This window comes from Pygocentrus nattereri, chromosome 10 (genome assembly GCF_015220715.1).
Source record: "Pygocentrus nattereri isolate fPygNat1 chromosome 10, fPygNat1.pri, whole genome shotgun sequence".
Lineage (NCBI taxonomy): Eukaryota > Metazoa > Chordata > Actinopteri > Characiformes > Serrasalmidae > Pygocentrus > Pygocentrus nattereri.
In genome coordinates, this window is record NC_051220.1 from 20,536,041 (window position 1) to 20,555,763 (window position 19,723).

General features: G+C 40.3%; 2 protein-coding genes across 3 annotated transcripts; both read left to right on the forward strand.

Annotated features, from left to right (window-relative positions):
• The first annotated feature begins 396 nt into the window (after positions 1 to 396).
• Positions 397 to 10,189, forward strand: LOC108425592 (G-protein coupled receptor family C group 6 member A-like). 2 transcript variants are annotated; one of them, XM_017694345.2, is made up of 6 exons: positions 397 to 594; positions 1,089 to 1,389; positions 5,106 to 5,906; positions 8,482 to 8,673; positions 8,798 to 8,918; positions 9,099 to 10,189. In XM_017694345.2, the coding sequence occupies exons 1-6, from the start codon at positions 416 to 418 to the stop codon at positions 9,998 to 10,000; spliced, it is 2,496 nt and encodes an 831-aa protein (XP_017549834.1). In that variant the 5' UTR covers positions 397 to 415; the 3' UTR covers positions 10,001 to 10,189. The 2 variants fall into 2 exon arrangements, with proteins under 2 accessions (XP_017549834.1, XP_017549835.1); XM_017694346.2 differs by lacking the exon at positions 8,482 to 8,673.
• Positions 10,190 to 12,113: 1,924 nt separating this feature from the next.
• Positions 12,114 to 18,524, forward strand: gdf7 (growth differentiation factor 7). Its single transcript, XM_017694347.2, has 3 exons — positions 12,114 to 12,380; positions 13,070 to 13,340; positions 16,718 to 18,524. Exons 2-3 carry the CDS (start codon positions 13,082 to 13,084, stop codon positions 17,722 to 17,724), a joined length of 1,266 nt encoding a protein of 421 aa, XP_017549836.1. The 5' UTR covers positions 12,114 to 12,380; positions 13,070 to 13,081; the 3' UTR covers positions 17,725 to 18,524.
• Positions 18,525 to 19,723: the final 1,199 nt, after the last annotated feature.

A 19,723-nucleotide genomic window follows, 5' to 3' on the forward strand; every position in this document is an offset into this window, starting at 1 on the left:
TGAATTAAAAAGCTAAAAAAAGTTTATTATTTAAAATAATGCAATAAAAACTAAATAGGTGCAAACGTGTTGGAACATGCTTAAAAGAGGCACATGGACCATTTTAGCCAATGTGTGTTCCCAAGCTGCCAACAGGGCTTTAATATAGAAAATAGAAAGGATCTTACTCTTTAACATCAGGGGAAAAACAACTAAATTGATACCTGTTCATATAATAAGGCTTTTCACACTTGGATGTCTCATTTACTCATGCAAACACCAAACGCAACCACATGCAAAGTAATTCCTGTGAAGCGTCTTTCGGGCGCACTGTATATTATCTATTATCTAAGCAAAACAACAACGCTGTGGCCTCAAGCACTGCCATTTACATTTCAACACACGCTTGCGCTGAGCAGAACTGAATTACAGAAAGATGTTTATTTTAATGCTGATAAAACTTATCTTTTTGTTTAGGAATGGATTTTGCTTGATAGGGGAGGCTCTACAAACAGTTTCGAATCCTGGGGATGTTGTTATCGGTGGACTTTTCCCTATACATAACAAAGTCATCACAAACAGCACGGTCAAGCCTACAGCATGGATGTGTGACCTGTAAGTATCATATGGAGCTCAATTTGTACTTTATAAAGGAGTTCAATAACTAAAACTGCGCTCTCATTAATCAATGATACGTGACAATCAAACGGCATTCAGATGCTTACAGGTGTACCCATGCAGTTTTGCAGTTTATTTTGAGTGGTTCTTTGTAGATGATTAATAAACTCGTAACAGATTATTAGTAACACTTCCAACAACATATCAGTGAAATAGCAGTGGTGAAGCATCTGAATACATTGAAGTAAATATCTTGTTAATGTTCTGTTGATACTTACATTAAGTAGAATTTAATGTTACGTCCATTAAGCAAAAACCTAAACTTACCCAAAACCTAACCCTAACCCTGGCCCTAATCCTAACCCTAACCTCAACCCAAATCCTAATCTTAATCCTCGTATGTTTTTGATAAGTTACTGAAAGTCTATAGAGTGTTTGTTTCATCTAAAAGAACCAGTCAAAATAAAGTGTCACCGTCTTTTCTTTTACAGAGCAAGCCCTGATATGGAAGTGCTGCTTTACAGTCAAGCAATGATCTACACCATTGAGAGGATAAACAATTCCTCTCTCTTACCTGAAGTCAAAATTGGATATGAAATCTATGACACTTGCTCTTCTGTCTTCACGGCGCTACGTGCCAGTTTGAATCTGATGAACGGAGAGTCTCCTGATCAGACATGTCTTATACCCAATGATGATGTTAATAATACTGTCAAGGCTGTTATTGGGGAGCGCAGTTCAGAGGTTTCGGTTGCTGTGGCTCGTCTGCTCGCTCTGCCTTTGATGACACAGGTAAGAAAATGTGAAACAAAAAGGTGCTTATCTTTCTCGTCAGTACGTGTAGGAAAACCTCATAACTATCTTTTCAGTTTTTTTTGTTTGCACTCTTTTAAAAGGCTTAGGAAAGCGTGGTCAAATGAAATGTTTCATTGATTTTCTAAGTGAAAATACATAAACGCATCGTCTACAGGGAATATTAAACTTCACTCTTAAGAAAGTTCTACAAGGGTTCTTTACTAAAGACACTGGTTCTATACAGAAGCATGAACACTCGAAGAACCCTTTGCATGCTTAAAGGGTTCTTTGCATCATGAGAAGGTTCTTCGGATTGATGCTATAGAACTTTTTGAATGGTACAATGTTTGTATATAGCACCAAATAGGGTTCTTCAATTGTTACAAGCTTGACATCATAACAGTAGCAGAATCCTATATAGAATCAGTCTGAAGAGTCTTTTAACCATGCAAATGTTATGAAATGTGCCAAAACATTTGCACAGGCTGGGCCAGATTCATAGCGTAAGAGCACCACACCTCTCAAAATGTGCAGCACGGTGAATAAGAGCTGTTTATAAAGTCACAGTGCTGGTGATTAGCACACCTTTTTAACAAAGTGATATTTTCACCTGTGTCCTCAGTAAAAGTCAATCAAAATCCGCATGTAAATGAGGTCATACACATTAAAGACGTTAATATGTATGAGCAGTGAAGCTTTGGTTGACTGCCAAAAGGGAGATGATGAAAGAAACAAAAACAAAGAACTAAAAAGAAGCAAAATTCTCAGAAACAGCTACAAATCTTAATGGAGGAAGAGTTGACAAATAGTAAATAGTAAACTTTTATTCAAGAAACAAAGCTCTTTATAGGAAGTTCATTTTTGTTATAAAAAATACATGTTTAAAGAAATCTAATTATGACGCCATAAAATTCAACTTTTTAATTGTAAGAAAAATATTTTAACATATCTGATTTTATTTCTCACTGGCAAAAATTCAAGACTTTTTCCAATTCATTATAATTACATAAACAATTTTTAACTAACATACCTTCACAGTAATTACTCTTAACATAAATCTGGAAGTACCTTTAAGAATCTGGATTTTAATGTTTTATTTTGTCCTCATATGTTTAATTCAGCAGTATAATTCAGATCAAGCAGTGATTAGCAAGTTCTGTTTGGCCTGTTTTAAATTGAAAACATTACAAAACACAATACATGATGTTTAATGTAATGAACTGTATTGTTTTTTTTATGTAAATATTCACCGATACCAAATTTGATGCCTGCAACATATTTTAAAAAAGCTGGGAGAGGAGCATATTTACCACTGTGTTACATCACCAATGAAGACACCAACTGACATAGTTTTGAAAGTCGTCACTGCCATATTTTAGGCTTACATATGTACGACATATTTTCACTGGGAGAGACAGAACCTGAAACCTGGGCAACAGGTCAGTTTAGCACCTGCTCTCTGGTTACATAACCATGTCACTTCATACTGCAACATAGGCAGAATGCTTCTTACCACTGCTATGATAAAAAGGCACGGACACCCCTCAAAAGACAGTCTAGCATATTTTACTACAAAATGTATTCAGTCTTAATGATGATACGCCCCACAACATGACAGACCCTGGCTTTTGAATGTTACACTGGTAACAATTTGGATTCTCTTTTTCTTCATTGGGATGAAGAACACAACATCCTTTATTTCCATAAAAAATTTGACGAGTTGTTGACATGACTTATGCTAGACATAGTACAGTCTTAACTCACAATCACTTACTGATGATTGTTTTTAAAAAGATATCTAAAAAGCTAAAAGACATCTGTTTTATGAAATTATTAAGGCACTGCATTGAGTAATATAAATATAGACTTATACAGCTAGCAATTTTTATTTTCATTGTTATTATTTATTTATTCTTTCTTTTTTACATTATTTTATTTATTTCATTTGTATTTTTATTGTACATAGTTTTTTTTATTTTTATAATATTTTTTATTTTTGTGCGTGTGTGTGCTCCTTTTGTATCCAAGCATGTTTGCATCACCTGTTTAAGACGTTTTTAAGCATTTGACAATGTTCCTCTTTTTAAATTGCAGTGCCAACTTTTTTGTAATTAATATATTGCAGGCATCAATTTGATTGAATATAAACTTTACAGAAAACAATGACATTGCTAAGGCAAAACATTACATATCTTGACTTTGTAGTGTTTTCATTGTGCTACGGATAAAGGTTTATAAATCACTACTTTGTGTTCTTTTTACCTACTGTCAACATTTTTTGGAACTGGGTTCATACCAGTTTTCAGATAGAAAATCAACAAGACACATCATTTGACCAGTGATGCAAACTTTTGCATATGATACAATCTTTGATTATGAGGTCAGGATTTGATTGTTTTTCAATATTTTAAAAATGCTGTAATTGTATTAAACAAAGATTGGTCAGGCATTGATAAACAAAGCCCAACAGAACTTTTTCAATGCCTTCCACACCAGCTCTCTAACAAAACAAACTCCGACAAGCTCTTTGGGTTCTGTCATTATGAGCATGGATGTGTCCAAATAGGGCACATCCAGATTCCAGCTTTTTATCATTGACAGTGTTTTCCACAAAAGAGAGTAAATGAGAGTTGCTGGGAAGTGACCGTTTTAAATTTTTATATGCTGTTTCCAGTTTGATTTTACTATACATATTCAAACAGTCTTTCATAGTATTGTCCAAAATAACATTAACACATATTAATACAAACAATATTTTCCTTGATCCATAAAGATACAAATTAAAAAGTTACTTTTAACTTTTACTTGTAAAAGCTTGTAAAGTTATGAACATTTTTCTATGTACTACATACTCATCTACTCGGTCTTCCTGAAAACCTCATCAACTCCACATTTACCACACTGGTCATAGATTTAAAGTTTTCATTAGTTTTTATTTTTGTTTTGATTTTGTTTGATTTGGTTTTGAATTCCAATTTAGTTTTAGTTAGTTTTAAGGGTGAATTATTTTTTTAATTTTTATTTTAGTTTATGAAAAGTAATAGTTTAAGTTTAGGTTTTACTTAGTTTCAGTTTTGGTATTACGATGAACACAGTGATAGGATGTATTTGAGAAGTGTAGAATAAAATAAACACAAGAGTAGACACAGCCAAGCACAGAAGAGATCCACTTCTAAATTCTGATTCACACACTGAAAAAAAGCAAAACTGAAGGTTTTGTCTCAGTAATTCCATTTAGTTTTAGTTAGTTTTTGCACTGGACAATATAGTTCTGATTTAGTTTTTGAAATGGGTCATTTTTATTTTTATTATAGTTCACAAATATATGTTTTCACTGCTAGTTTTTGTTTTAGTAATAGTTTTAGTGAACTCTAATATCCCTAAACATAGCAACATACATCATTTATCTAATCATGGACTTCTGACAACAACTCTTAGTGGAACAGGTGTGGAGGATTGGAGTTGGAGCTAAACTCTGCAGGGCTGTACATCTTTAGAAGCAGAGTTGGTGGCCACTGTTCTGAAAGAGATGATTTGGAACATATTTTGGGTTGTTAAAATGCATCATTGTGACCACTGTTCAATATTAATATGTATGGCATGATTAGTTCTTACATCCAGACATGACTTTACAGCTTGAGAGTAAATCAATCATTAACGCTTCAGGTGACCAGTCACCACTTCACTTGCTGTCTTTTTGTTCCTTTTTCTAGATCAGTTATGCATCGACAAGTGAGCTGTTGAGTAGCAGGTCCAAGTTTCCATCTTTTTTCCGCACTGTCCCAAGTGATAAACACCAGACTGATGCCATTGCCCAGTTAGTGCACAAGCTCAACTTTGTGCCTGTGGGAATCATTGGTAGTGAGGATGAATATGGAAAAAATGGTGCTGAGAGCCTCACTGATGATTTTAAACAGTACAATATATGTGTGGAATTCAAAATAATCCTACCGGCAGATTTCTCACAGAACTCTACATTCACTGAGCTTGAGCACACACTTGCAAAAACTCGTGCTGAAGCTATTGTGCTCTTCACTAAAGAAACCAATGCAATGGTCATCCTGAAGAAAGCTATCATGGCTGGTCTAAACAGGACATGGATAGCAAGTGATGCATGGTCCACTTCGAAGGATATCCTTGAACTGGAGCATCTGTCAAAATGTGGGAGGATCTACGGTGTCACTTGTAAAAGAAACGAGGTGCCAGGCTTTATGGAGTATATGGATCAATTCATAAACCAAAGTAACACCAGTGGCAGTTTTTTCCACAATCTTTTATCTAAGAATCCTTTTTGTTCCACTGAACCACAAGACCAAAACTGCTCCTCGTTTGCATCAAAGCCAGTAAATCAGGCTGGTGGACAGAACTGTATTTATAAGAAGTGCCTTATGGACTTCATCAGAGAAGATCAATCTTACGAGCCTTACAGTATATACACGGCAGTAAATGTCATTGCACAAGGCCTTGAAAGTTTGTTGCAGAAATACAATGGCACACATTTTCCAGCATGGATGGTAAGAAAAGTGTATACTGATATACATTATATATATATATATATATATATATATATACATTAATTTACTCTGCTACAATGTACTTTCCACAGCTACAGCAATGATAGCAATGACAGAACGTAGCAATCGTTTGTTAGAATGACTCTTAAAACTACTTTCATGCTGGCCTATGAACAGAGTTAAGTGTAATGTTTCCTTTAAAAAAAGTTGTGTGACACATTAAAAGTTTAATTACATTACAATCACATTGCAGCCACTGACTTAACAAGATCTTCCTTATGTGGATTACTTGTATGCATGGTTGGGATGTAATGGAATACAAGTACTGGAAATAATTGAAATTATTCAATACAGAAATTAAGCAACAGTGTTCAGTCCAAGTTACATTATGTAGTTTCTTTATATACACTGCTCAAAAAAATAAAGGGAACACTCAAATAACATCCTAGATCTGAATGAATGAAATATTCTCATTGAATACTTTGTTCTGTACAAAGTTGAATGTGCTGACAACAAAATCACACAAAAATCATCAATGGAAATCAAATTTATTAACCAATGGAGGCCTGGATTTGGAGTCACACACAAAATTAAAGTGGAAAAACACACTACAGGCTGATCCAACTTTGATGTGATGTCCTTAAAACAAGTCAAAATGAGGCTCAGTATTATGTGTGGCCTCCACGTGCCTGTATGACCTCCCTACAACGCCTGGGCATGCTCCTGATGAGGTGGCGGATGGTCTCCTGAGTAATCTCCTCCCAGACCTGGACTAAAGCATCCGCCAACTCCTGGACAGTCTGTGGTGTAACGTGACATTGGTGGATGGAGCGAGACATGATGTACCAGATGTGCTCAATCAGATTCAGGTCTGGGGAACGGGCGGGCCAGTCCATAGCTTCAATGCCTTCATCTTGCAGGAACTGCTGACACACTCCAGCCACATGAGGTCTAGCATTGTCCTGCATTAGGAGGAACCCAGGGCCAACCGCACCAGCATATGGTCTCACAAGGGGTCTGAGGATCTCGTCTCGGTACCTAATGGCAGTCAGGCTACCTCTGGCGAGCACATGAAGGGCTGTGCGGCCCTCCAAAGAAATGCTACCCCACACCATTACTGACCCACTGCCAAACCGGTCATGCTGAAGGATGTTGCAGGCAGCAGATCGCTCTCCACGGCGTCTCCATACTCTGTCACGTCTGTCATGTGCTCAGTGTGAACCTGCTTTCATCTGTGAAGAGCACAGGGCGCCAGGGGCGAATTTGCCAATCCTGGTGTTCTCTGGCAAATGCCACGTGTCCTGCACGGTGTTGGGCTGCGAGCACAACCCCCATCTGTGGACGTCAGGCCCTCATACCATCCTCATGGAGTCAGTTTCTAACCGTTTGTGCAGACACATGCACATTTGTGGCCTGCTGGAGGTCATTTTGCAGGGCTCTGGCAGTGCTCCTCCTGTTCCTCCTTGCACAAAGACGGAGGTAGCGTTCCTGCTGCTGGGTTGTTGCCCTCCTACGGCCTCCTCCATGTCTCCTGGCGTATTGGACTGCCTCCTGGTAGCACCTCCAGCCTCTGGACACTACGCTGGCAGTGAAGTTATATTGTGTTGTTTAAGTGTTCCCTTTATTTTTTTGAGGAGTGTATATATATATATGTTTATACATTATATAGTTTCTTGTTTTTTAGACAGTATTAGCTATTCTAAAGTTGAATCTAGCTAAACTAGCAGATGGAGCACTGGGTTTTTCTTTGTACTTTCTAAATGTTACAGGGAGTAACATAAAAGTAAAAGGATGTGTGCTATGGCTGTAAGTTATGATGTCAGCTCAATTTAAAAGGATATGATTAAATGAACCAGCTTTTCTTTAACAACTAGAGGACACAATAGTTTACCCAACTAAAACTTCTTAGTTCAATTAAAAGTTCTCCTTTTTTCTAGTCCTGCACCTCAGTTAGGTATTTAGGTATGAGTTTTCATACTAACTGTGACTCCATCACACAATCCCATGAGGCATTTTCTCCTCTTGGGCTTCCAGATATGGACAGCTGTGGAACTGTTGGGCTTTGAACTCACGCAAAGATTTCCTGATGTCGATGTGCATTATTAAACAGTTGCAGGTGACCTCATGTTACCATGATACTTCTCAAAGTTAAAACAACAGATTTTCCTACAGCGTTAAACATTAATAGATGCAGAAATCTGAATAAATGCAGGGGCAAAAGAATAAGCCATCACCACAACAGGAGATCATGAGCTTGAACCTCAGCAATGCCATAGCCATCCCTAAATGAACATCTGAGAGGAGAAAAGCTCTGTAATCAGTTAATTCATTTTTACTTTATTTTATTTTAAACTTTCTTTTTCAACCATGCAGGAAGTAACAGGTAGAGTAATCTCATTACAGTTTGGGAGGAGTAATTAGTCACTGATAATGGAATATTTTTTGAGAGTAAACTCTCCCAACACTGTTCATGAAAGTCAAAACATTACTGTATCAGCTTTGTTACTGTTATTAATATTTTTTTCAATTCCCACAACCATTAGCTAAAACATACCTATACTGTCTGGCTTTTCAGCTCACAGAAAGCATCAAGCAAACCAGTTATTCCATAGATAATACTACAAACATGACACTGAATGAAAATGGAGAAGTAAATATTGGATATGACATTTTAGAATGGAAAACTGAAACACCAAAGACTTTTACCACCATTGGGAAGTATGAGCAAAGCAAAATATCTGTTGATGTGGTCCCGGAAAATAACAATGTGAGCTTTTATGGATTTATTTGCCACATTATGCTTAAAATAGACAGCTGTTTGATAAAAAGGTTGTGAATTACCACAAATTATAATTAAAGTGTGTGTGTGTTCCTCTGTGATGTTTTGTTAGGTCACTCAATTCAACTGCTCTAAATCTTGTAACCCAGGATTTGAATTGTATACAGTGAAACCAGAGGAGCCGTGCTGCAAGGGTTGTAAACGTTGTGAACCCAAATTTTTCTCCAATGACGGTAAGTTAATGATTCAAGTTTAATATGGTGCCTGGCTACCTCAAGTCACTAAACCTGCCATAGCTTTAATCTGAATCTTATGTCATGAATAATGCACACCAGGAAGGAAGCACTGGTCTGCACCCAGTCTGTATGTTAACTTTATTTCTCTGAAACTAACTTAACTTCTAAAATCCACAGGCATAAAATGTCAACTATGTGAAGCCTCGCAAAAAAATTCACAGTGCACGACAGACTTCCTGGAATGGACAGACGGCTTCAGTATTACTCTAGCTGTATTCTCCGCCATAGGCTTGATTGTCACGTTAATTGTCACTGTTTTATTTGTCATCTACAGTCACACCCCTATTGTAAGGGCTGCTGGTGGTCTCCTCTGTTTCCCTGCACTCCTTTCTCTTCTGGCTTGCTTCATCAGCCCTTTCTTTTTCATGGGGGAACCTACAGATGCCAACTGCAGGGCAGGACTGCCCCTCTTCAGCTTGTCCTTCACCATATGTGCCTCCTGCATCCTAGCCAACCTGCTGCAGATCTCTGTGGGCTTCAGCTTTAAACTCAAGCTTGGTGTCTGGCTAAAGCGTGTTAATCAGCCTGTCATTGTGGTGTTGGTCTGTGTTAGTGTGCAGGTGGTCATATGTGCGTTTTGGCTAATAAAAGGGCCACCTTTCAGCATGGGCAAGATCAATGAAAACAGCGTCATACTTGGCTGTAATGAGGGATCCATTGAATTGTTTGTGGCCACACAGGCGTACATTGCACTCCTTTGTGTCATCTGTTTCTTCTTTGCGTACAAAGGAAGGAAACTGCCAGATTTGTACAAGAACGGCAGATTTATTACGATTAGCATGCTCATCTACTTGGTGGTATGGATAATTTTTATTCCCATATACATACAAGAACACGGGAAGAACGAGAGAGCCATCGAAGCCTCTGCTATTTTGGTTTCTGGTTATGGCATCCTGAGTTGTCATTTTGCCCCAAAATGTTACATTTTGCTTTTCAAAAAAGAAATGAATGATGAGAACATGATTGCAGAGTACATCCGGAACCATTACGAAAAGAAAGGCATAAGGATTATGTCATGAAAAAGCTTCACATGTATGAAAGACAAGTGATTGACCCTCCCGATGCTGCTGCCGCTGCATAATCATAAACTAATCAAATTAACCATTGTCCGACCTGTTTTCCCTGCTTTGAAATAGAATACTTTATAATAACAATGTTTGCTATCCGGTGTCGACCAGAGGAGGGTGGCTTCCTCTTCTGAGTCTTGGTTCCTCTCAAGGTTTCTTCCTCCTGCTCTTAGGGAGTTTTTCATTGCCACTGTCGCCACTGGCTTGCTCATGGTGGCTTGAACCTGGATTTTTTTCCTATAATGCTAATTTTTCTGTAAAGCTGCTTTGTGACAACACTTGTTGTAAAAAGCACTATATATAAAAAATTAACTGTGCTTGCTTGTTTTCCTGACAACCACTCCTGGTTTTCTGGGTTTCCTGTCCCTGGAATCAATGAAGTGAAGCCATTAATAGATAGTGGTCTTCAGCCCTGGTCCTGGAGAGCTACCTTCCTGTAGAGTCCTATCACAATCTGTCACTCCTGTTTCAGCTAATCAATCTCTTCCCAAGTCTCTGACTGGCCAGATCAGATGTATTAGAGGCAAGAGAGAGGTGGGGCAGCATAGGCTGGAACTAAACTCTGCAGGAAGGTGGCTCTCCAGGACCAGGGCTGAAGACCACTGAATTAGCGTACTGACCTTTTGAGCTGCTTTAGATCATAATCATATGATGAAATTTTGCAATTACACCAAGGTGATGTTCAGCTACAGTGCCCTCCGCAAATACTGTCACTCTGGTAAAAAGACATTCTTTACTGCTCATACTTCTCCATCCATCCATCCATCCATCCATCTATCAAAAAAAATATTAGCAAAAAACTTTTATTTCAAACTTTTATCTGAAGTACAATAATTCAATATAAAATACTATGTTTTTAGCATTCTTCAACTCATTTCAATAATCTTTTTTAATTTTCTTCAGTCAATATGTCCCACCCTGGGAAACCTGCAGCAGAGACAGTGGAAAATTTACTCTACTGTTTGCGGCTTACGGGTGTCCCTTAATAATCCATTGTAAAGTAGAGTAAACGGTACGTGTACATATTAGGTCCCTTTCCTAACACTGCACAACTGCACATACACTGCAACACTGCACATATTAGGTCCCTTTCCTAGCACAATTATTGCCTCTAAAGCATAATCATAATTATAGCCATTGTTAATACCTGGTTACATCGCCTTATCATCCAGGCATAGTTTGGTAGCTAACAAGAAACAAGCAAACATTACAGTACATCAGTACACTAGATGTATGATTGAGTATGTGTTGCACTGAAACATGGTAACACAGCTGTTTCCAAGGAAAATTACACTAGGGGAATACTGGGCTTTGGGAATGCAGGAATGCCTCATTCTTAGGTCTGGATTGGCTTGATGTAACTGGCTTCTTGTCGTACCTTTCCAACACTGTATGACTGAAAGTTGAAAGCTCGTAAACTGTGACTATCTGCTGACAAATTAAATTCAAGAGAACTAATATGAGTTGCTGTGTGTACTTTGTCCCTCAAATTCATGATTGTTTTGGATTAAAAGACAACCATATAAGTTTCAAGTTTCTTGAACAGTGGCTGCAGCAGATCACTGCCTCTCAGTGTCTGTATGTAGCTTAAAGGGGAATTTATGCAAATATAGTCATTTTATTTACTTTCCAAAACAGTCAGTGTGTCTATCTTTATCTTCTGAGTTTTTCTGCGTTACGGCAAAATAGTATGACATATAATAAATGTCTCAGGCATCAAAAAACATAATTGTAACCATTTCAAGTAACAATTATCTATGTAACTCAAATTAGTTTTAGAGGCATTATAAAGTTTGGATGCCTTGCTCCACCTCCACTGTGAACATTTCTGACTCTGATTTGCTATAAGGGAGAATTTCACATCGACCTAATTAGAAAAATCGGTGGAGCTTTCCCTTTAAATGGATTCTCACATCACCAAACCTTCACCATAATCTATCTTTTCATTACAGTGAGACCAGACAGGGAGACTCACTCTGTCTCCACACGTTATACTGTACCTGTAATCATCGTACAGTCTTACGGCTGAAAGGTGTAATTCCCCTTCTCGACGGTAGATGGCGACTCGTGAACAGTAAACCAGGGCCTATGGCGACAGCGGCGACACAAAACGCAGCTCCAGCATCTACAGAAACTTCCCCGTTCCACTAATGAAAAATGAGGCGGCAGGAAAAAGCGACAAACTGCTCAGAGGCATTCTCCAGCATCTTCACGGCTATGTCGAGCAAGAACTCAAACCTACACAATTAAAAAAGACACTAGGCCTCTTTCACCAGTTTTCTCGAAGACTCTGACGTTCACCGGTGCTTTCTTATTTGGGATTTGTTCTTGGGTAAGAAGAGGAAGATCTCGGTGAATGTGGCCCGTGGTTCTTCAAGGGTTCTTTAGTAAAGGCAGTGGTTGTTTTTTAGTGAAAAATCAGGACTCACCAGTAAGCATTTCATGGTCCAAGCTAGTCTAGGTGCTGGTCTGAATTCGGTTTAGCTGGTCAACCCAGCCGTGGTCATGATGGTTGACCAGCATACCAGCACCAAAACACAACACAGGCTGCTGGATTTTCTAGCGGAGTGTGTTGAACACAGAACCACTTTAAAACGCGCCTAACATCATAACAATAGCAGAAGCTCATTTTGTGCTATTTTCAAAACATCTTCAATCTGGAGAACAATTTCACCATGCAAAGAACCATTTAAGCAGGAATAGTTCTATCTAGAACCCGTGCTTTACCCTTTACTAGAGAACTCTTGAATCGTTATTAAAAGTGTAATGCTAACTTTATTGCTTGGCCTGTGTGTGTGTGAGTGACCTGTTTGGGAGGGAAGCAGCTGTATGTCAATACAAGCCGTAGAGCGTCAGTCAGGAGGAGCTGCAGTTCTCTCGTTTGGCCTGTAGAGGCGCTGTTGTCGCTGCGGCGCAACAGGCGGACTGAGTCAAAATATTAACACTATCTAAAGAGCAAAAAAAGGGGGAGTTTCCAAAGTCATCACGGCACGTCCAACTTTTCCCCAATCTTTCTCCCAGAGAGCAGTGAAAATGAATCGCAGGAAGAGTGGCGCTCCCTTCTTCCTCTGCTTCGCCCTGTGCTTCGCGAGCGTTTGTGAGGCTGCGGCGCTGGATGCGCGCCTCGCGCGAGAGCAGCCTCCACGGAACGGGACCTCCGTCCATATCCCAGCATACATGATGGCCCTGTACAGGACTTTATCCGAGCTGGACCGACGAGGGGCCAACGACAGCCTGGCCCGCTTCAGGAGACACGCCAACACGGTGACCAGCTTCATAGAGCAGCGCCAAGGTGGGTGATAGAGCTGAGGGTGGCTCAGTGGGATGTGAGGGACATGTTCTATATCTGTGGACGTGGCTTGGTCCAGTAACTTCAGTTTAAAGTCATTTTAAAACTAGCCTGGTGCAGTTCTTCTGTATCAACTCTATTCATGACAGGACTGAATTCATTCTTACAGTATTAAATACTACAGAGCGATTGAATGCAGTGTTTATTCAGCCATTCAGCTGCATCTTTGCCATTCACATCCAGGTGGACACAAATGAACCCTGGAACAGTCAATTCAGCACTGGGTTGGGAATGTGCAAATGTGCCTGCTGCATCACTTCTTCAAGGCTTCTTATTAAAGGCAATGGTTCTATACAGAACCATGCGTTCTATGTAGAGCTGTTGGCATGTTGAAATGGTTCTTCCCATGGTAAAACTGTTCTTCAGCTTTGATAAAGAATGTGTTGTATAAGCTTCTGTACAGCACCACTTTAATTGTTACAAGCTCGACATCCTACCAAGAGCAGAACCCTTTTCGGTGCTATATAGTAACACTTTTCATATAGAACACATCCTCCATTAATCTGAAGAACTATTTCACCATATTAAAGAACCATTTAAGCATGAAATAGTTCTATATAGAACTCAAAATCAAAATAGCTCTAAATAGAACCACTGCCTTTACTAACGAACCCTTGAAGAACCATCTTTTTAAAGAATGCACATTATTGCAGGAAACAGGGCTCACAGTAAGGGACACAGCCGAACAATCCAACTAACGGAGCAGGTCCATTTGTAGGTCTGTGGCATCAACATTTTGAGCAAATAAGCCAGATTTTTATTAGGATAGCGCAACTATGTCTTTGTTGGAGATGGTATCATAATGTGTTGCTGACATTCTGACATTTTTATGAGTAAAAAAATAGTTGCCTGTTTCATTGAAATGTTCATTTCCAGATGGGAATGCTTTTAAAATGGCCTACTTCAAATAACACATCAGGAACATGAAGTCAAATGTGTCGAATTTGCACCATGTGTGATAAATAAAGCTCTCCTGGCATCTTGGCTAAATGCTTGGAAAGCTTCCCTCTCCAGGTGCTGCTGATAAAAAGAGAAACATCTGATTCCAAACCCATGTTCCAGAAAAGTGCTGGTTTTTACGAAACACAGCCCAGCTCTAGCGTGTAAGCAAATAACGTTAGGGGTACTGAGTCCTTTGTTTAACGAGGGAATGGAGATGGACAGCTCAAATCACCGCACTCCAGAACCCACACACTCAAACTTCTCCAACATGAAGCAACCAGCTGTGTTCACAGCATGTAGTAATTGTTGTTTAAGTGATAAATGGTGAAAAAGAGCAATGCAAATGAATGACAGTTTGGTACCATAATAAATTGAAATGTACGAATGAATACTAGTAATTTTATGACCCTTCCTTTCTTAGAAATGATTGGAAGTCTTTCAGCAATTGCATTATTATATGCCTCATCAGTTTGACATATCTCCACAAGCCTTTTTTTCTCTGAGAAAAACTTGAAGACAAATTTGCACAAAGTCACAGACCTGCAAAAAAAGTGTGGGGGAGATTGGAATGAAAGCTAATTCCCAGACTGCCTCTTCAAGTCATTTTTTAGGTTGTCATTGTTTTGTCTGGCAAGCAGATATTAGCTTTAGAAGAGGTTGCATTACCCCCTCCTGTTCACTGCTTCATTACGGCAGCCCTTTGTCCAGGCGTGAGAGAAGAGTCAGAGAGGCAGCTCCCATCGGACACCCCGTCCCTGTCCCGGCCTGTGTGGCCGACCCCAACAGCAGATGCTTAACTGTTTGCAATTACCCATTATTCTTAGTTCTGTCTCGTGATACACAGCCGACACGATATAGCCAGATTTGGCCTTGGGTTCTCATGCTAGTCCCTCGTATTAGAAGAATCTCCTTCATCTTTTAACCGTGAAACCGCGCGCTTCGTCTCAGGTTGCGCAGCACTCCAGCTTCTATGCTTGAGCTGGATGTCAAAATGTCAACATTGAAGCTTGTTTTACTCTGACTGCTGGATCTGGTCCCTTTTAGCAAAGCTCGCTCCTGCATTGCTTCAGTCACGGATGGCACAGCGTGATATGAGCTTGGGACGAATCTCCTTCTTTGGCAGACAGAGTCACTGCAGTTTAACAGTCTCTTCTGTTCACCATTGATTTAAAAAATGTGGACCTACCTGTTAAATAGAGGAAAAGGGAGTGGTGGGGTTTTCCCCATTATTAAGATTATGAATGGTACACAATTAAATAATATTGCAAAATTCATACAGGCAAAGAATGATTATAAAACATTAAATAAATGATTAGATGATGAGAGTTGATAGATCAGATGCATCTGTATTAGATGATTGTGTTGTGTGAGCTTTTGGCATTTGCATTCCAATAATGGTAATCAGTGTAACTGCATGTAGCTCACAGACAGTACTGAATTGAGTAAGATGGCATTAACATGATAATTGTTTGTGACAAAATGTCTGTGAAATCTGTTAAAATTCTGATTATCACCCAGCAAGTGTCACTTTAGTCCTGTAGCAAAACGATTATAACACTTAGATGCTTGAGGAACACCAGTCATTTATACTCATGGCCACAACAGTTTGAAGCACTCAACAATTTGGAAGCGCTAAAATCTAATTGCGTCCCCAGGCCACCTACCACTCCTCTTAAATTTACAGCCTCACTCTGGTGGAGCGCAGCAGAAGGGGAGGAAACAGGGCTTGCTGGAGGCCGTGTGCTTTTGGAGCGTCCTGCCAAGCCCTATTCTCACTCAATCAGCATAATTAGCAGATTCTGCCAAGGGCCGAGGCAGACCGACAGGTCAGCCAAACACTCTCCACCTGGCCTGGGCCGCCGTTGCGTGCCTCACGTTTGGAGAAACCATTTCAGGCCCCCGAATGTTATTCTCATCGAGGAGAGGAGCTGACAGTGTCTGTATGGCATTTTCAACAGAAAAAAAGGCCATGCGGTAGACTGCTCACAACAGGGTGAGGAATGTAAGATTCTCTACCCCCGGACAGCTGGCTCTTGTAAGCCACTGAAATCAAATTAACGCTGGTCCATTATTTAAATCCCTCCCAGTGATCCATGCATCAAAATTTTGGAATCAATGTTTTAAGTAAGATAAAAAACTATTTGTTTACAGATATTATAAAACAATTCCAAAACTCGGTGATTAAACTTTAGGGCAAACTTGACAAGAAATAATCCACTATATTTAAAAGATAACTACAATGGATTATTTACCATTAAGTTTTTCTTCTCTTTAAATTACTTAATAATTTAAATTACTTAAAATATTTAATAAAACATTAAATTATATATAAAATATATAAAAAATACATCTGTCATTGTTTTCTTTTTTGCTTGCAGATGAGCCCTCGGACGGGTCCCATCAGCGCTATATCTTTGACCTCTCTGGCCTCTCCAGGATGGAGGAGTTGATGGAGGCAGAGCTGCGGGTTCTGCGGAGGCCTCCACCTGACATTGGGAAATTACTGTCCCAGGGAGGAAGCCTGTACCGCCTCCTCCTCTACAGCTGCTCCCGTCTTGGCTCCTCAGACAGGCCTCTACTACTCACCTCACGGACCATTGACATTCTGGACACCTTCTCAGCCACATGGGATGTGTTTGACATCCTTGCTATTGTGAAGGCCAGTCGCAAAAAGCGCAGGACAGCTCGAGGAAGCAACTTTGTATGTTTTAATGTCGCTGTTGTTTGCGACTCAACAAATGAAGCAGTGTACCCTCCATTGCTGGGCCTAGGAGGGGAAGCCCAGGGGGGCCAAGAGAGGGCCTTGCTAGTGGCCTTTTCCCGCACCCGAAGGAAAGACAATCTATTCAGGGAGATCCGTGAAAAGATGAAGGCCGTTCAGAATGGGAGCCCACCAGGGCCAACATTTGAGGGAAGCAGCCGGCCCAGGAGGCGACGGAAGAGGAGGACAACTCTAGCGGGACGTTCCAGTGGAACAGGGGGTGGTGGTGGTGGGGCTGGAGGAGGTGCAGGCGGGGCAGGTGGTGGGACAAAAGGAGGAGGAGGTGGTGGTGGAGGTGGCAGGAGGAGGACCCGGTGTAGCCGAAAGCCGCTGCACGTCAACTTCAAGGAGCTGGGATGGGATGACTGGATCATTGCACCGCTGGACTATGAGGCATATCACTGTGAGGGTGCCTGTGACTTTCCCCTGCGCTCGCACCTCGAGCCTACCAACCATGCCATCATCCAGACCCTCATGAACTCCATGGACCCAGAGTCGACGCCACCCAGTTGTTGCGTACCCTCCAAACTCAGCCCCATCAGCATCCTCTATATTGACTCCGGCAACAATGTGGTTTACAAGCAGTATGAGGACATGGTGGTGGAGCAGTGCGGCTGCAGGTAGCAGCGTGAGAACGGGGCTCGACTTTGCGACCCCTAAGAACTCAGAACCCAAAGCAGCCTCTCCTGAGGCCTAACACAAGCACTGTGAGGCTCAAAGAAATGAGTCAAAAGCACTATTCGACCTGGATTAGTTTTGTCACGGGAGGTTATATAATGTTTTTTGTAAAACAAAAATTTGAAATGATTTTAGTATCTGCATAATTTCCCCAAATTACCACAGCATGGACTGTAAGGTTGTTATTCAGATACATGTTATGTACATGATGCTAATAACAAAAAATGGCTAAAAAAACATTAACTAATGTATCAAGGCATAGGCTGTGTCTGTTAGCATGTTTTGTTATTACATTACCATGAGATCAGTTAGAAAATGAATACTGTTATTGAAGGAGCTCCCTGTTCAGCATATTTTAGAGGTCAACTCTGGACTGTGACTATTCAAATTATAGAAGTAACTCTAGACTATGGCCATTTAAAAGGTATACAGGGTTAAATTCATGGATCTCGTTCATAAGCACTTCGTAAATCATAGTACCTTCCCAGGTCAAACTAATCCACCTCAAATAGGGCTGCTACATTCACATTAGAGGGCACAACTAGCACAAAGCTGTCTTTCTGCCTAAATGTGAAAGATCTGATTTTATCAGTTCAGTATGAACACACAAATCAGATATTTTTTAATCAGATTTGAACCACTTTCATATGTGGTCTTACATATCCAATAAATGGTCTTGTGACTGTATTGAGAAGGGTCAAATCAGAGCAGATATGGCTCGTAATGTGAACGTAGCCTGAAGTGCCTGAACAATAACAGAGGTATTCCGTGGGTAAGTGTGTGTGTATGTGTGCTTGTGAGAATGGAGAAGGGCATTTGAATGGTGGGCATTTGAACAGTAATTGAGCAATGGGCAGAAGACTAATGGGTAAAATCTTCACAAGAGACATAAATTCCCCAATACTGAGTAAACATCTCCTTGATCGGAAAAGGAGTAAAGGCCAAGAATTCCAGAAATGACACAGCATCCTGATAATGTAAACGGAACGATAGAGCGTTTAAGTGCTCTTGCAGCGGCCTGAGAAAGAGTCAAACCATTTTCAGCTCAGAAGTCTGTCAGCGAGCGACAAAGAGATTTGCGCGACAATGGCATGAAGTTTAAGATGGGAGGAAAATGTAAGAATTTGGTAGCAGCTTTGAAAAATATGTGTGAGAAAGACAGAGACAAAGCCAACGGCCTTAATCAGAGGTGGCAATGCTTGACTGAAAGCTGGCGTTTTTGACTCTCTTCTGAAGCTTGTCTTACACTGCGTGCTTTTCCATGTGGAGCTCGAGTTGTTTTTATAATCAAGAGGCTTGTTTGATGATTTATTGAGCATGGCAGTTTCTGAATTTTATATCAAGATAACCCACACACATTTGATGCTCCCCAGAGGGGACATCTCACTTCCTTTTCTCAGCGTAGGGGACAGCGTTTGACTGGCCCATGAGAGGAAACTCACAAACCATACATTGTTACGGACTTCACATAGCTGCACAAGCTAGTCGTTTCACATCTCATTCATAAGGCGGCAAGCGTTAGGCCAGTTGTAAGTCTCAAGGTTTGTGAAAATGGGAAACTAGGCCCACTGCAGCAAAATATGCGTTGTTGACACCACATTTGGCGTCTGCAGGACGACTGAATGGCTGTGTTATGCATGATGTCCAAATGTGTAAGAGATAGATGGCTTCACTGTACTCCATGACCTCAGACCTTACTCTGTGAAAGAGGTTAGAGAGCCAAAATCAAAATGATTCTTGGCATTCTGGAGCTTTTCTGTGTGACACTGCATATGGAGGTCTGTTTGCTTTCCCCTTTTTATCTGCTGAAACTCTTTCTTCCATCACACCACGTCTCAAATTAGAATAAATACTCCCTCAAACTCATTCCACACATTGTGCACCTGCTAAGAGGTATACGATGATGAAACAGAGGTGGAACCAGCACACAAACAAAAAAGCCAAT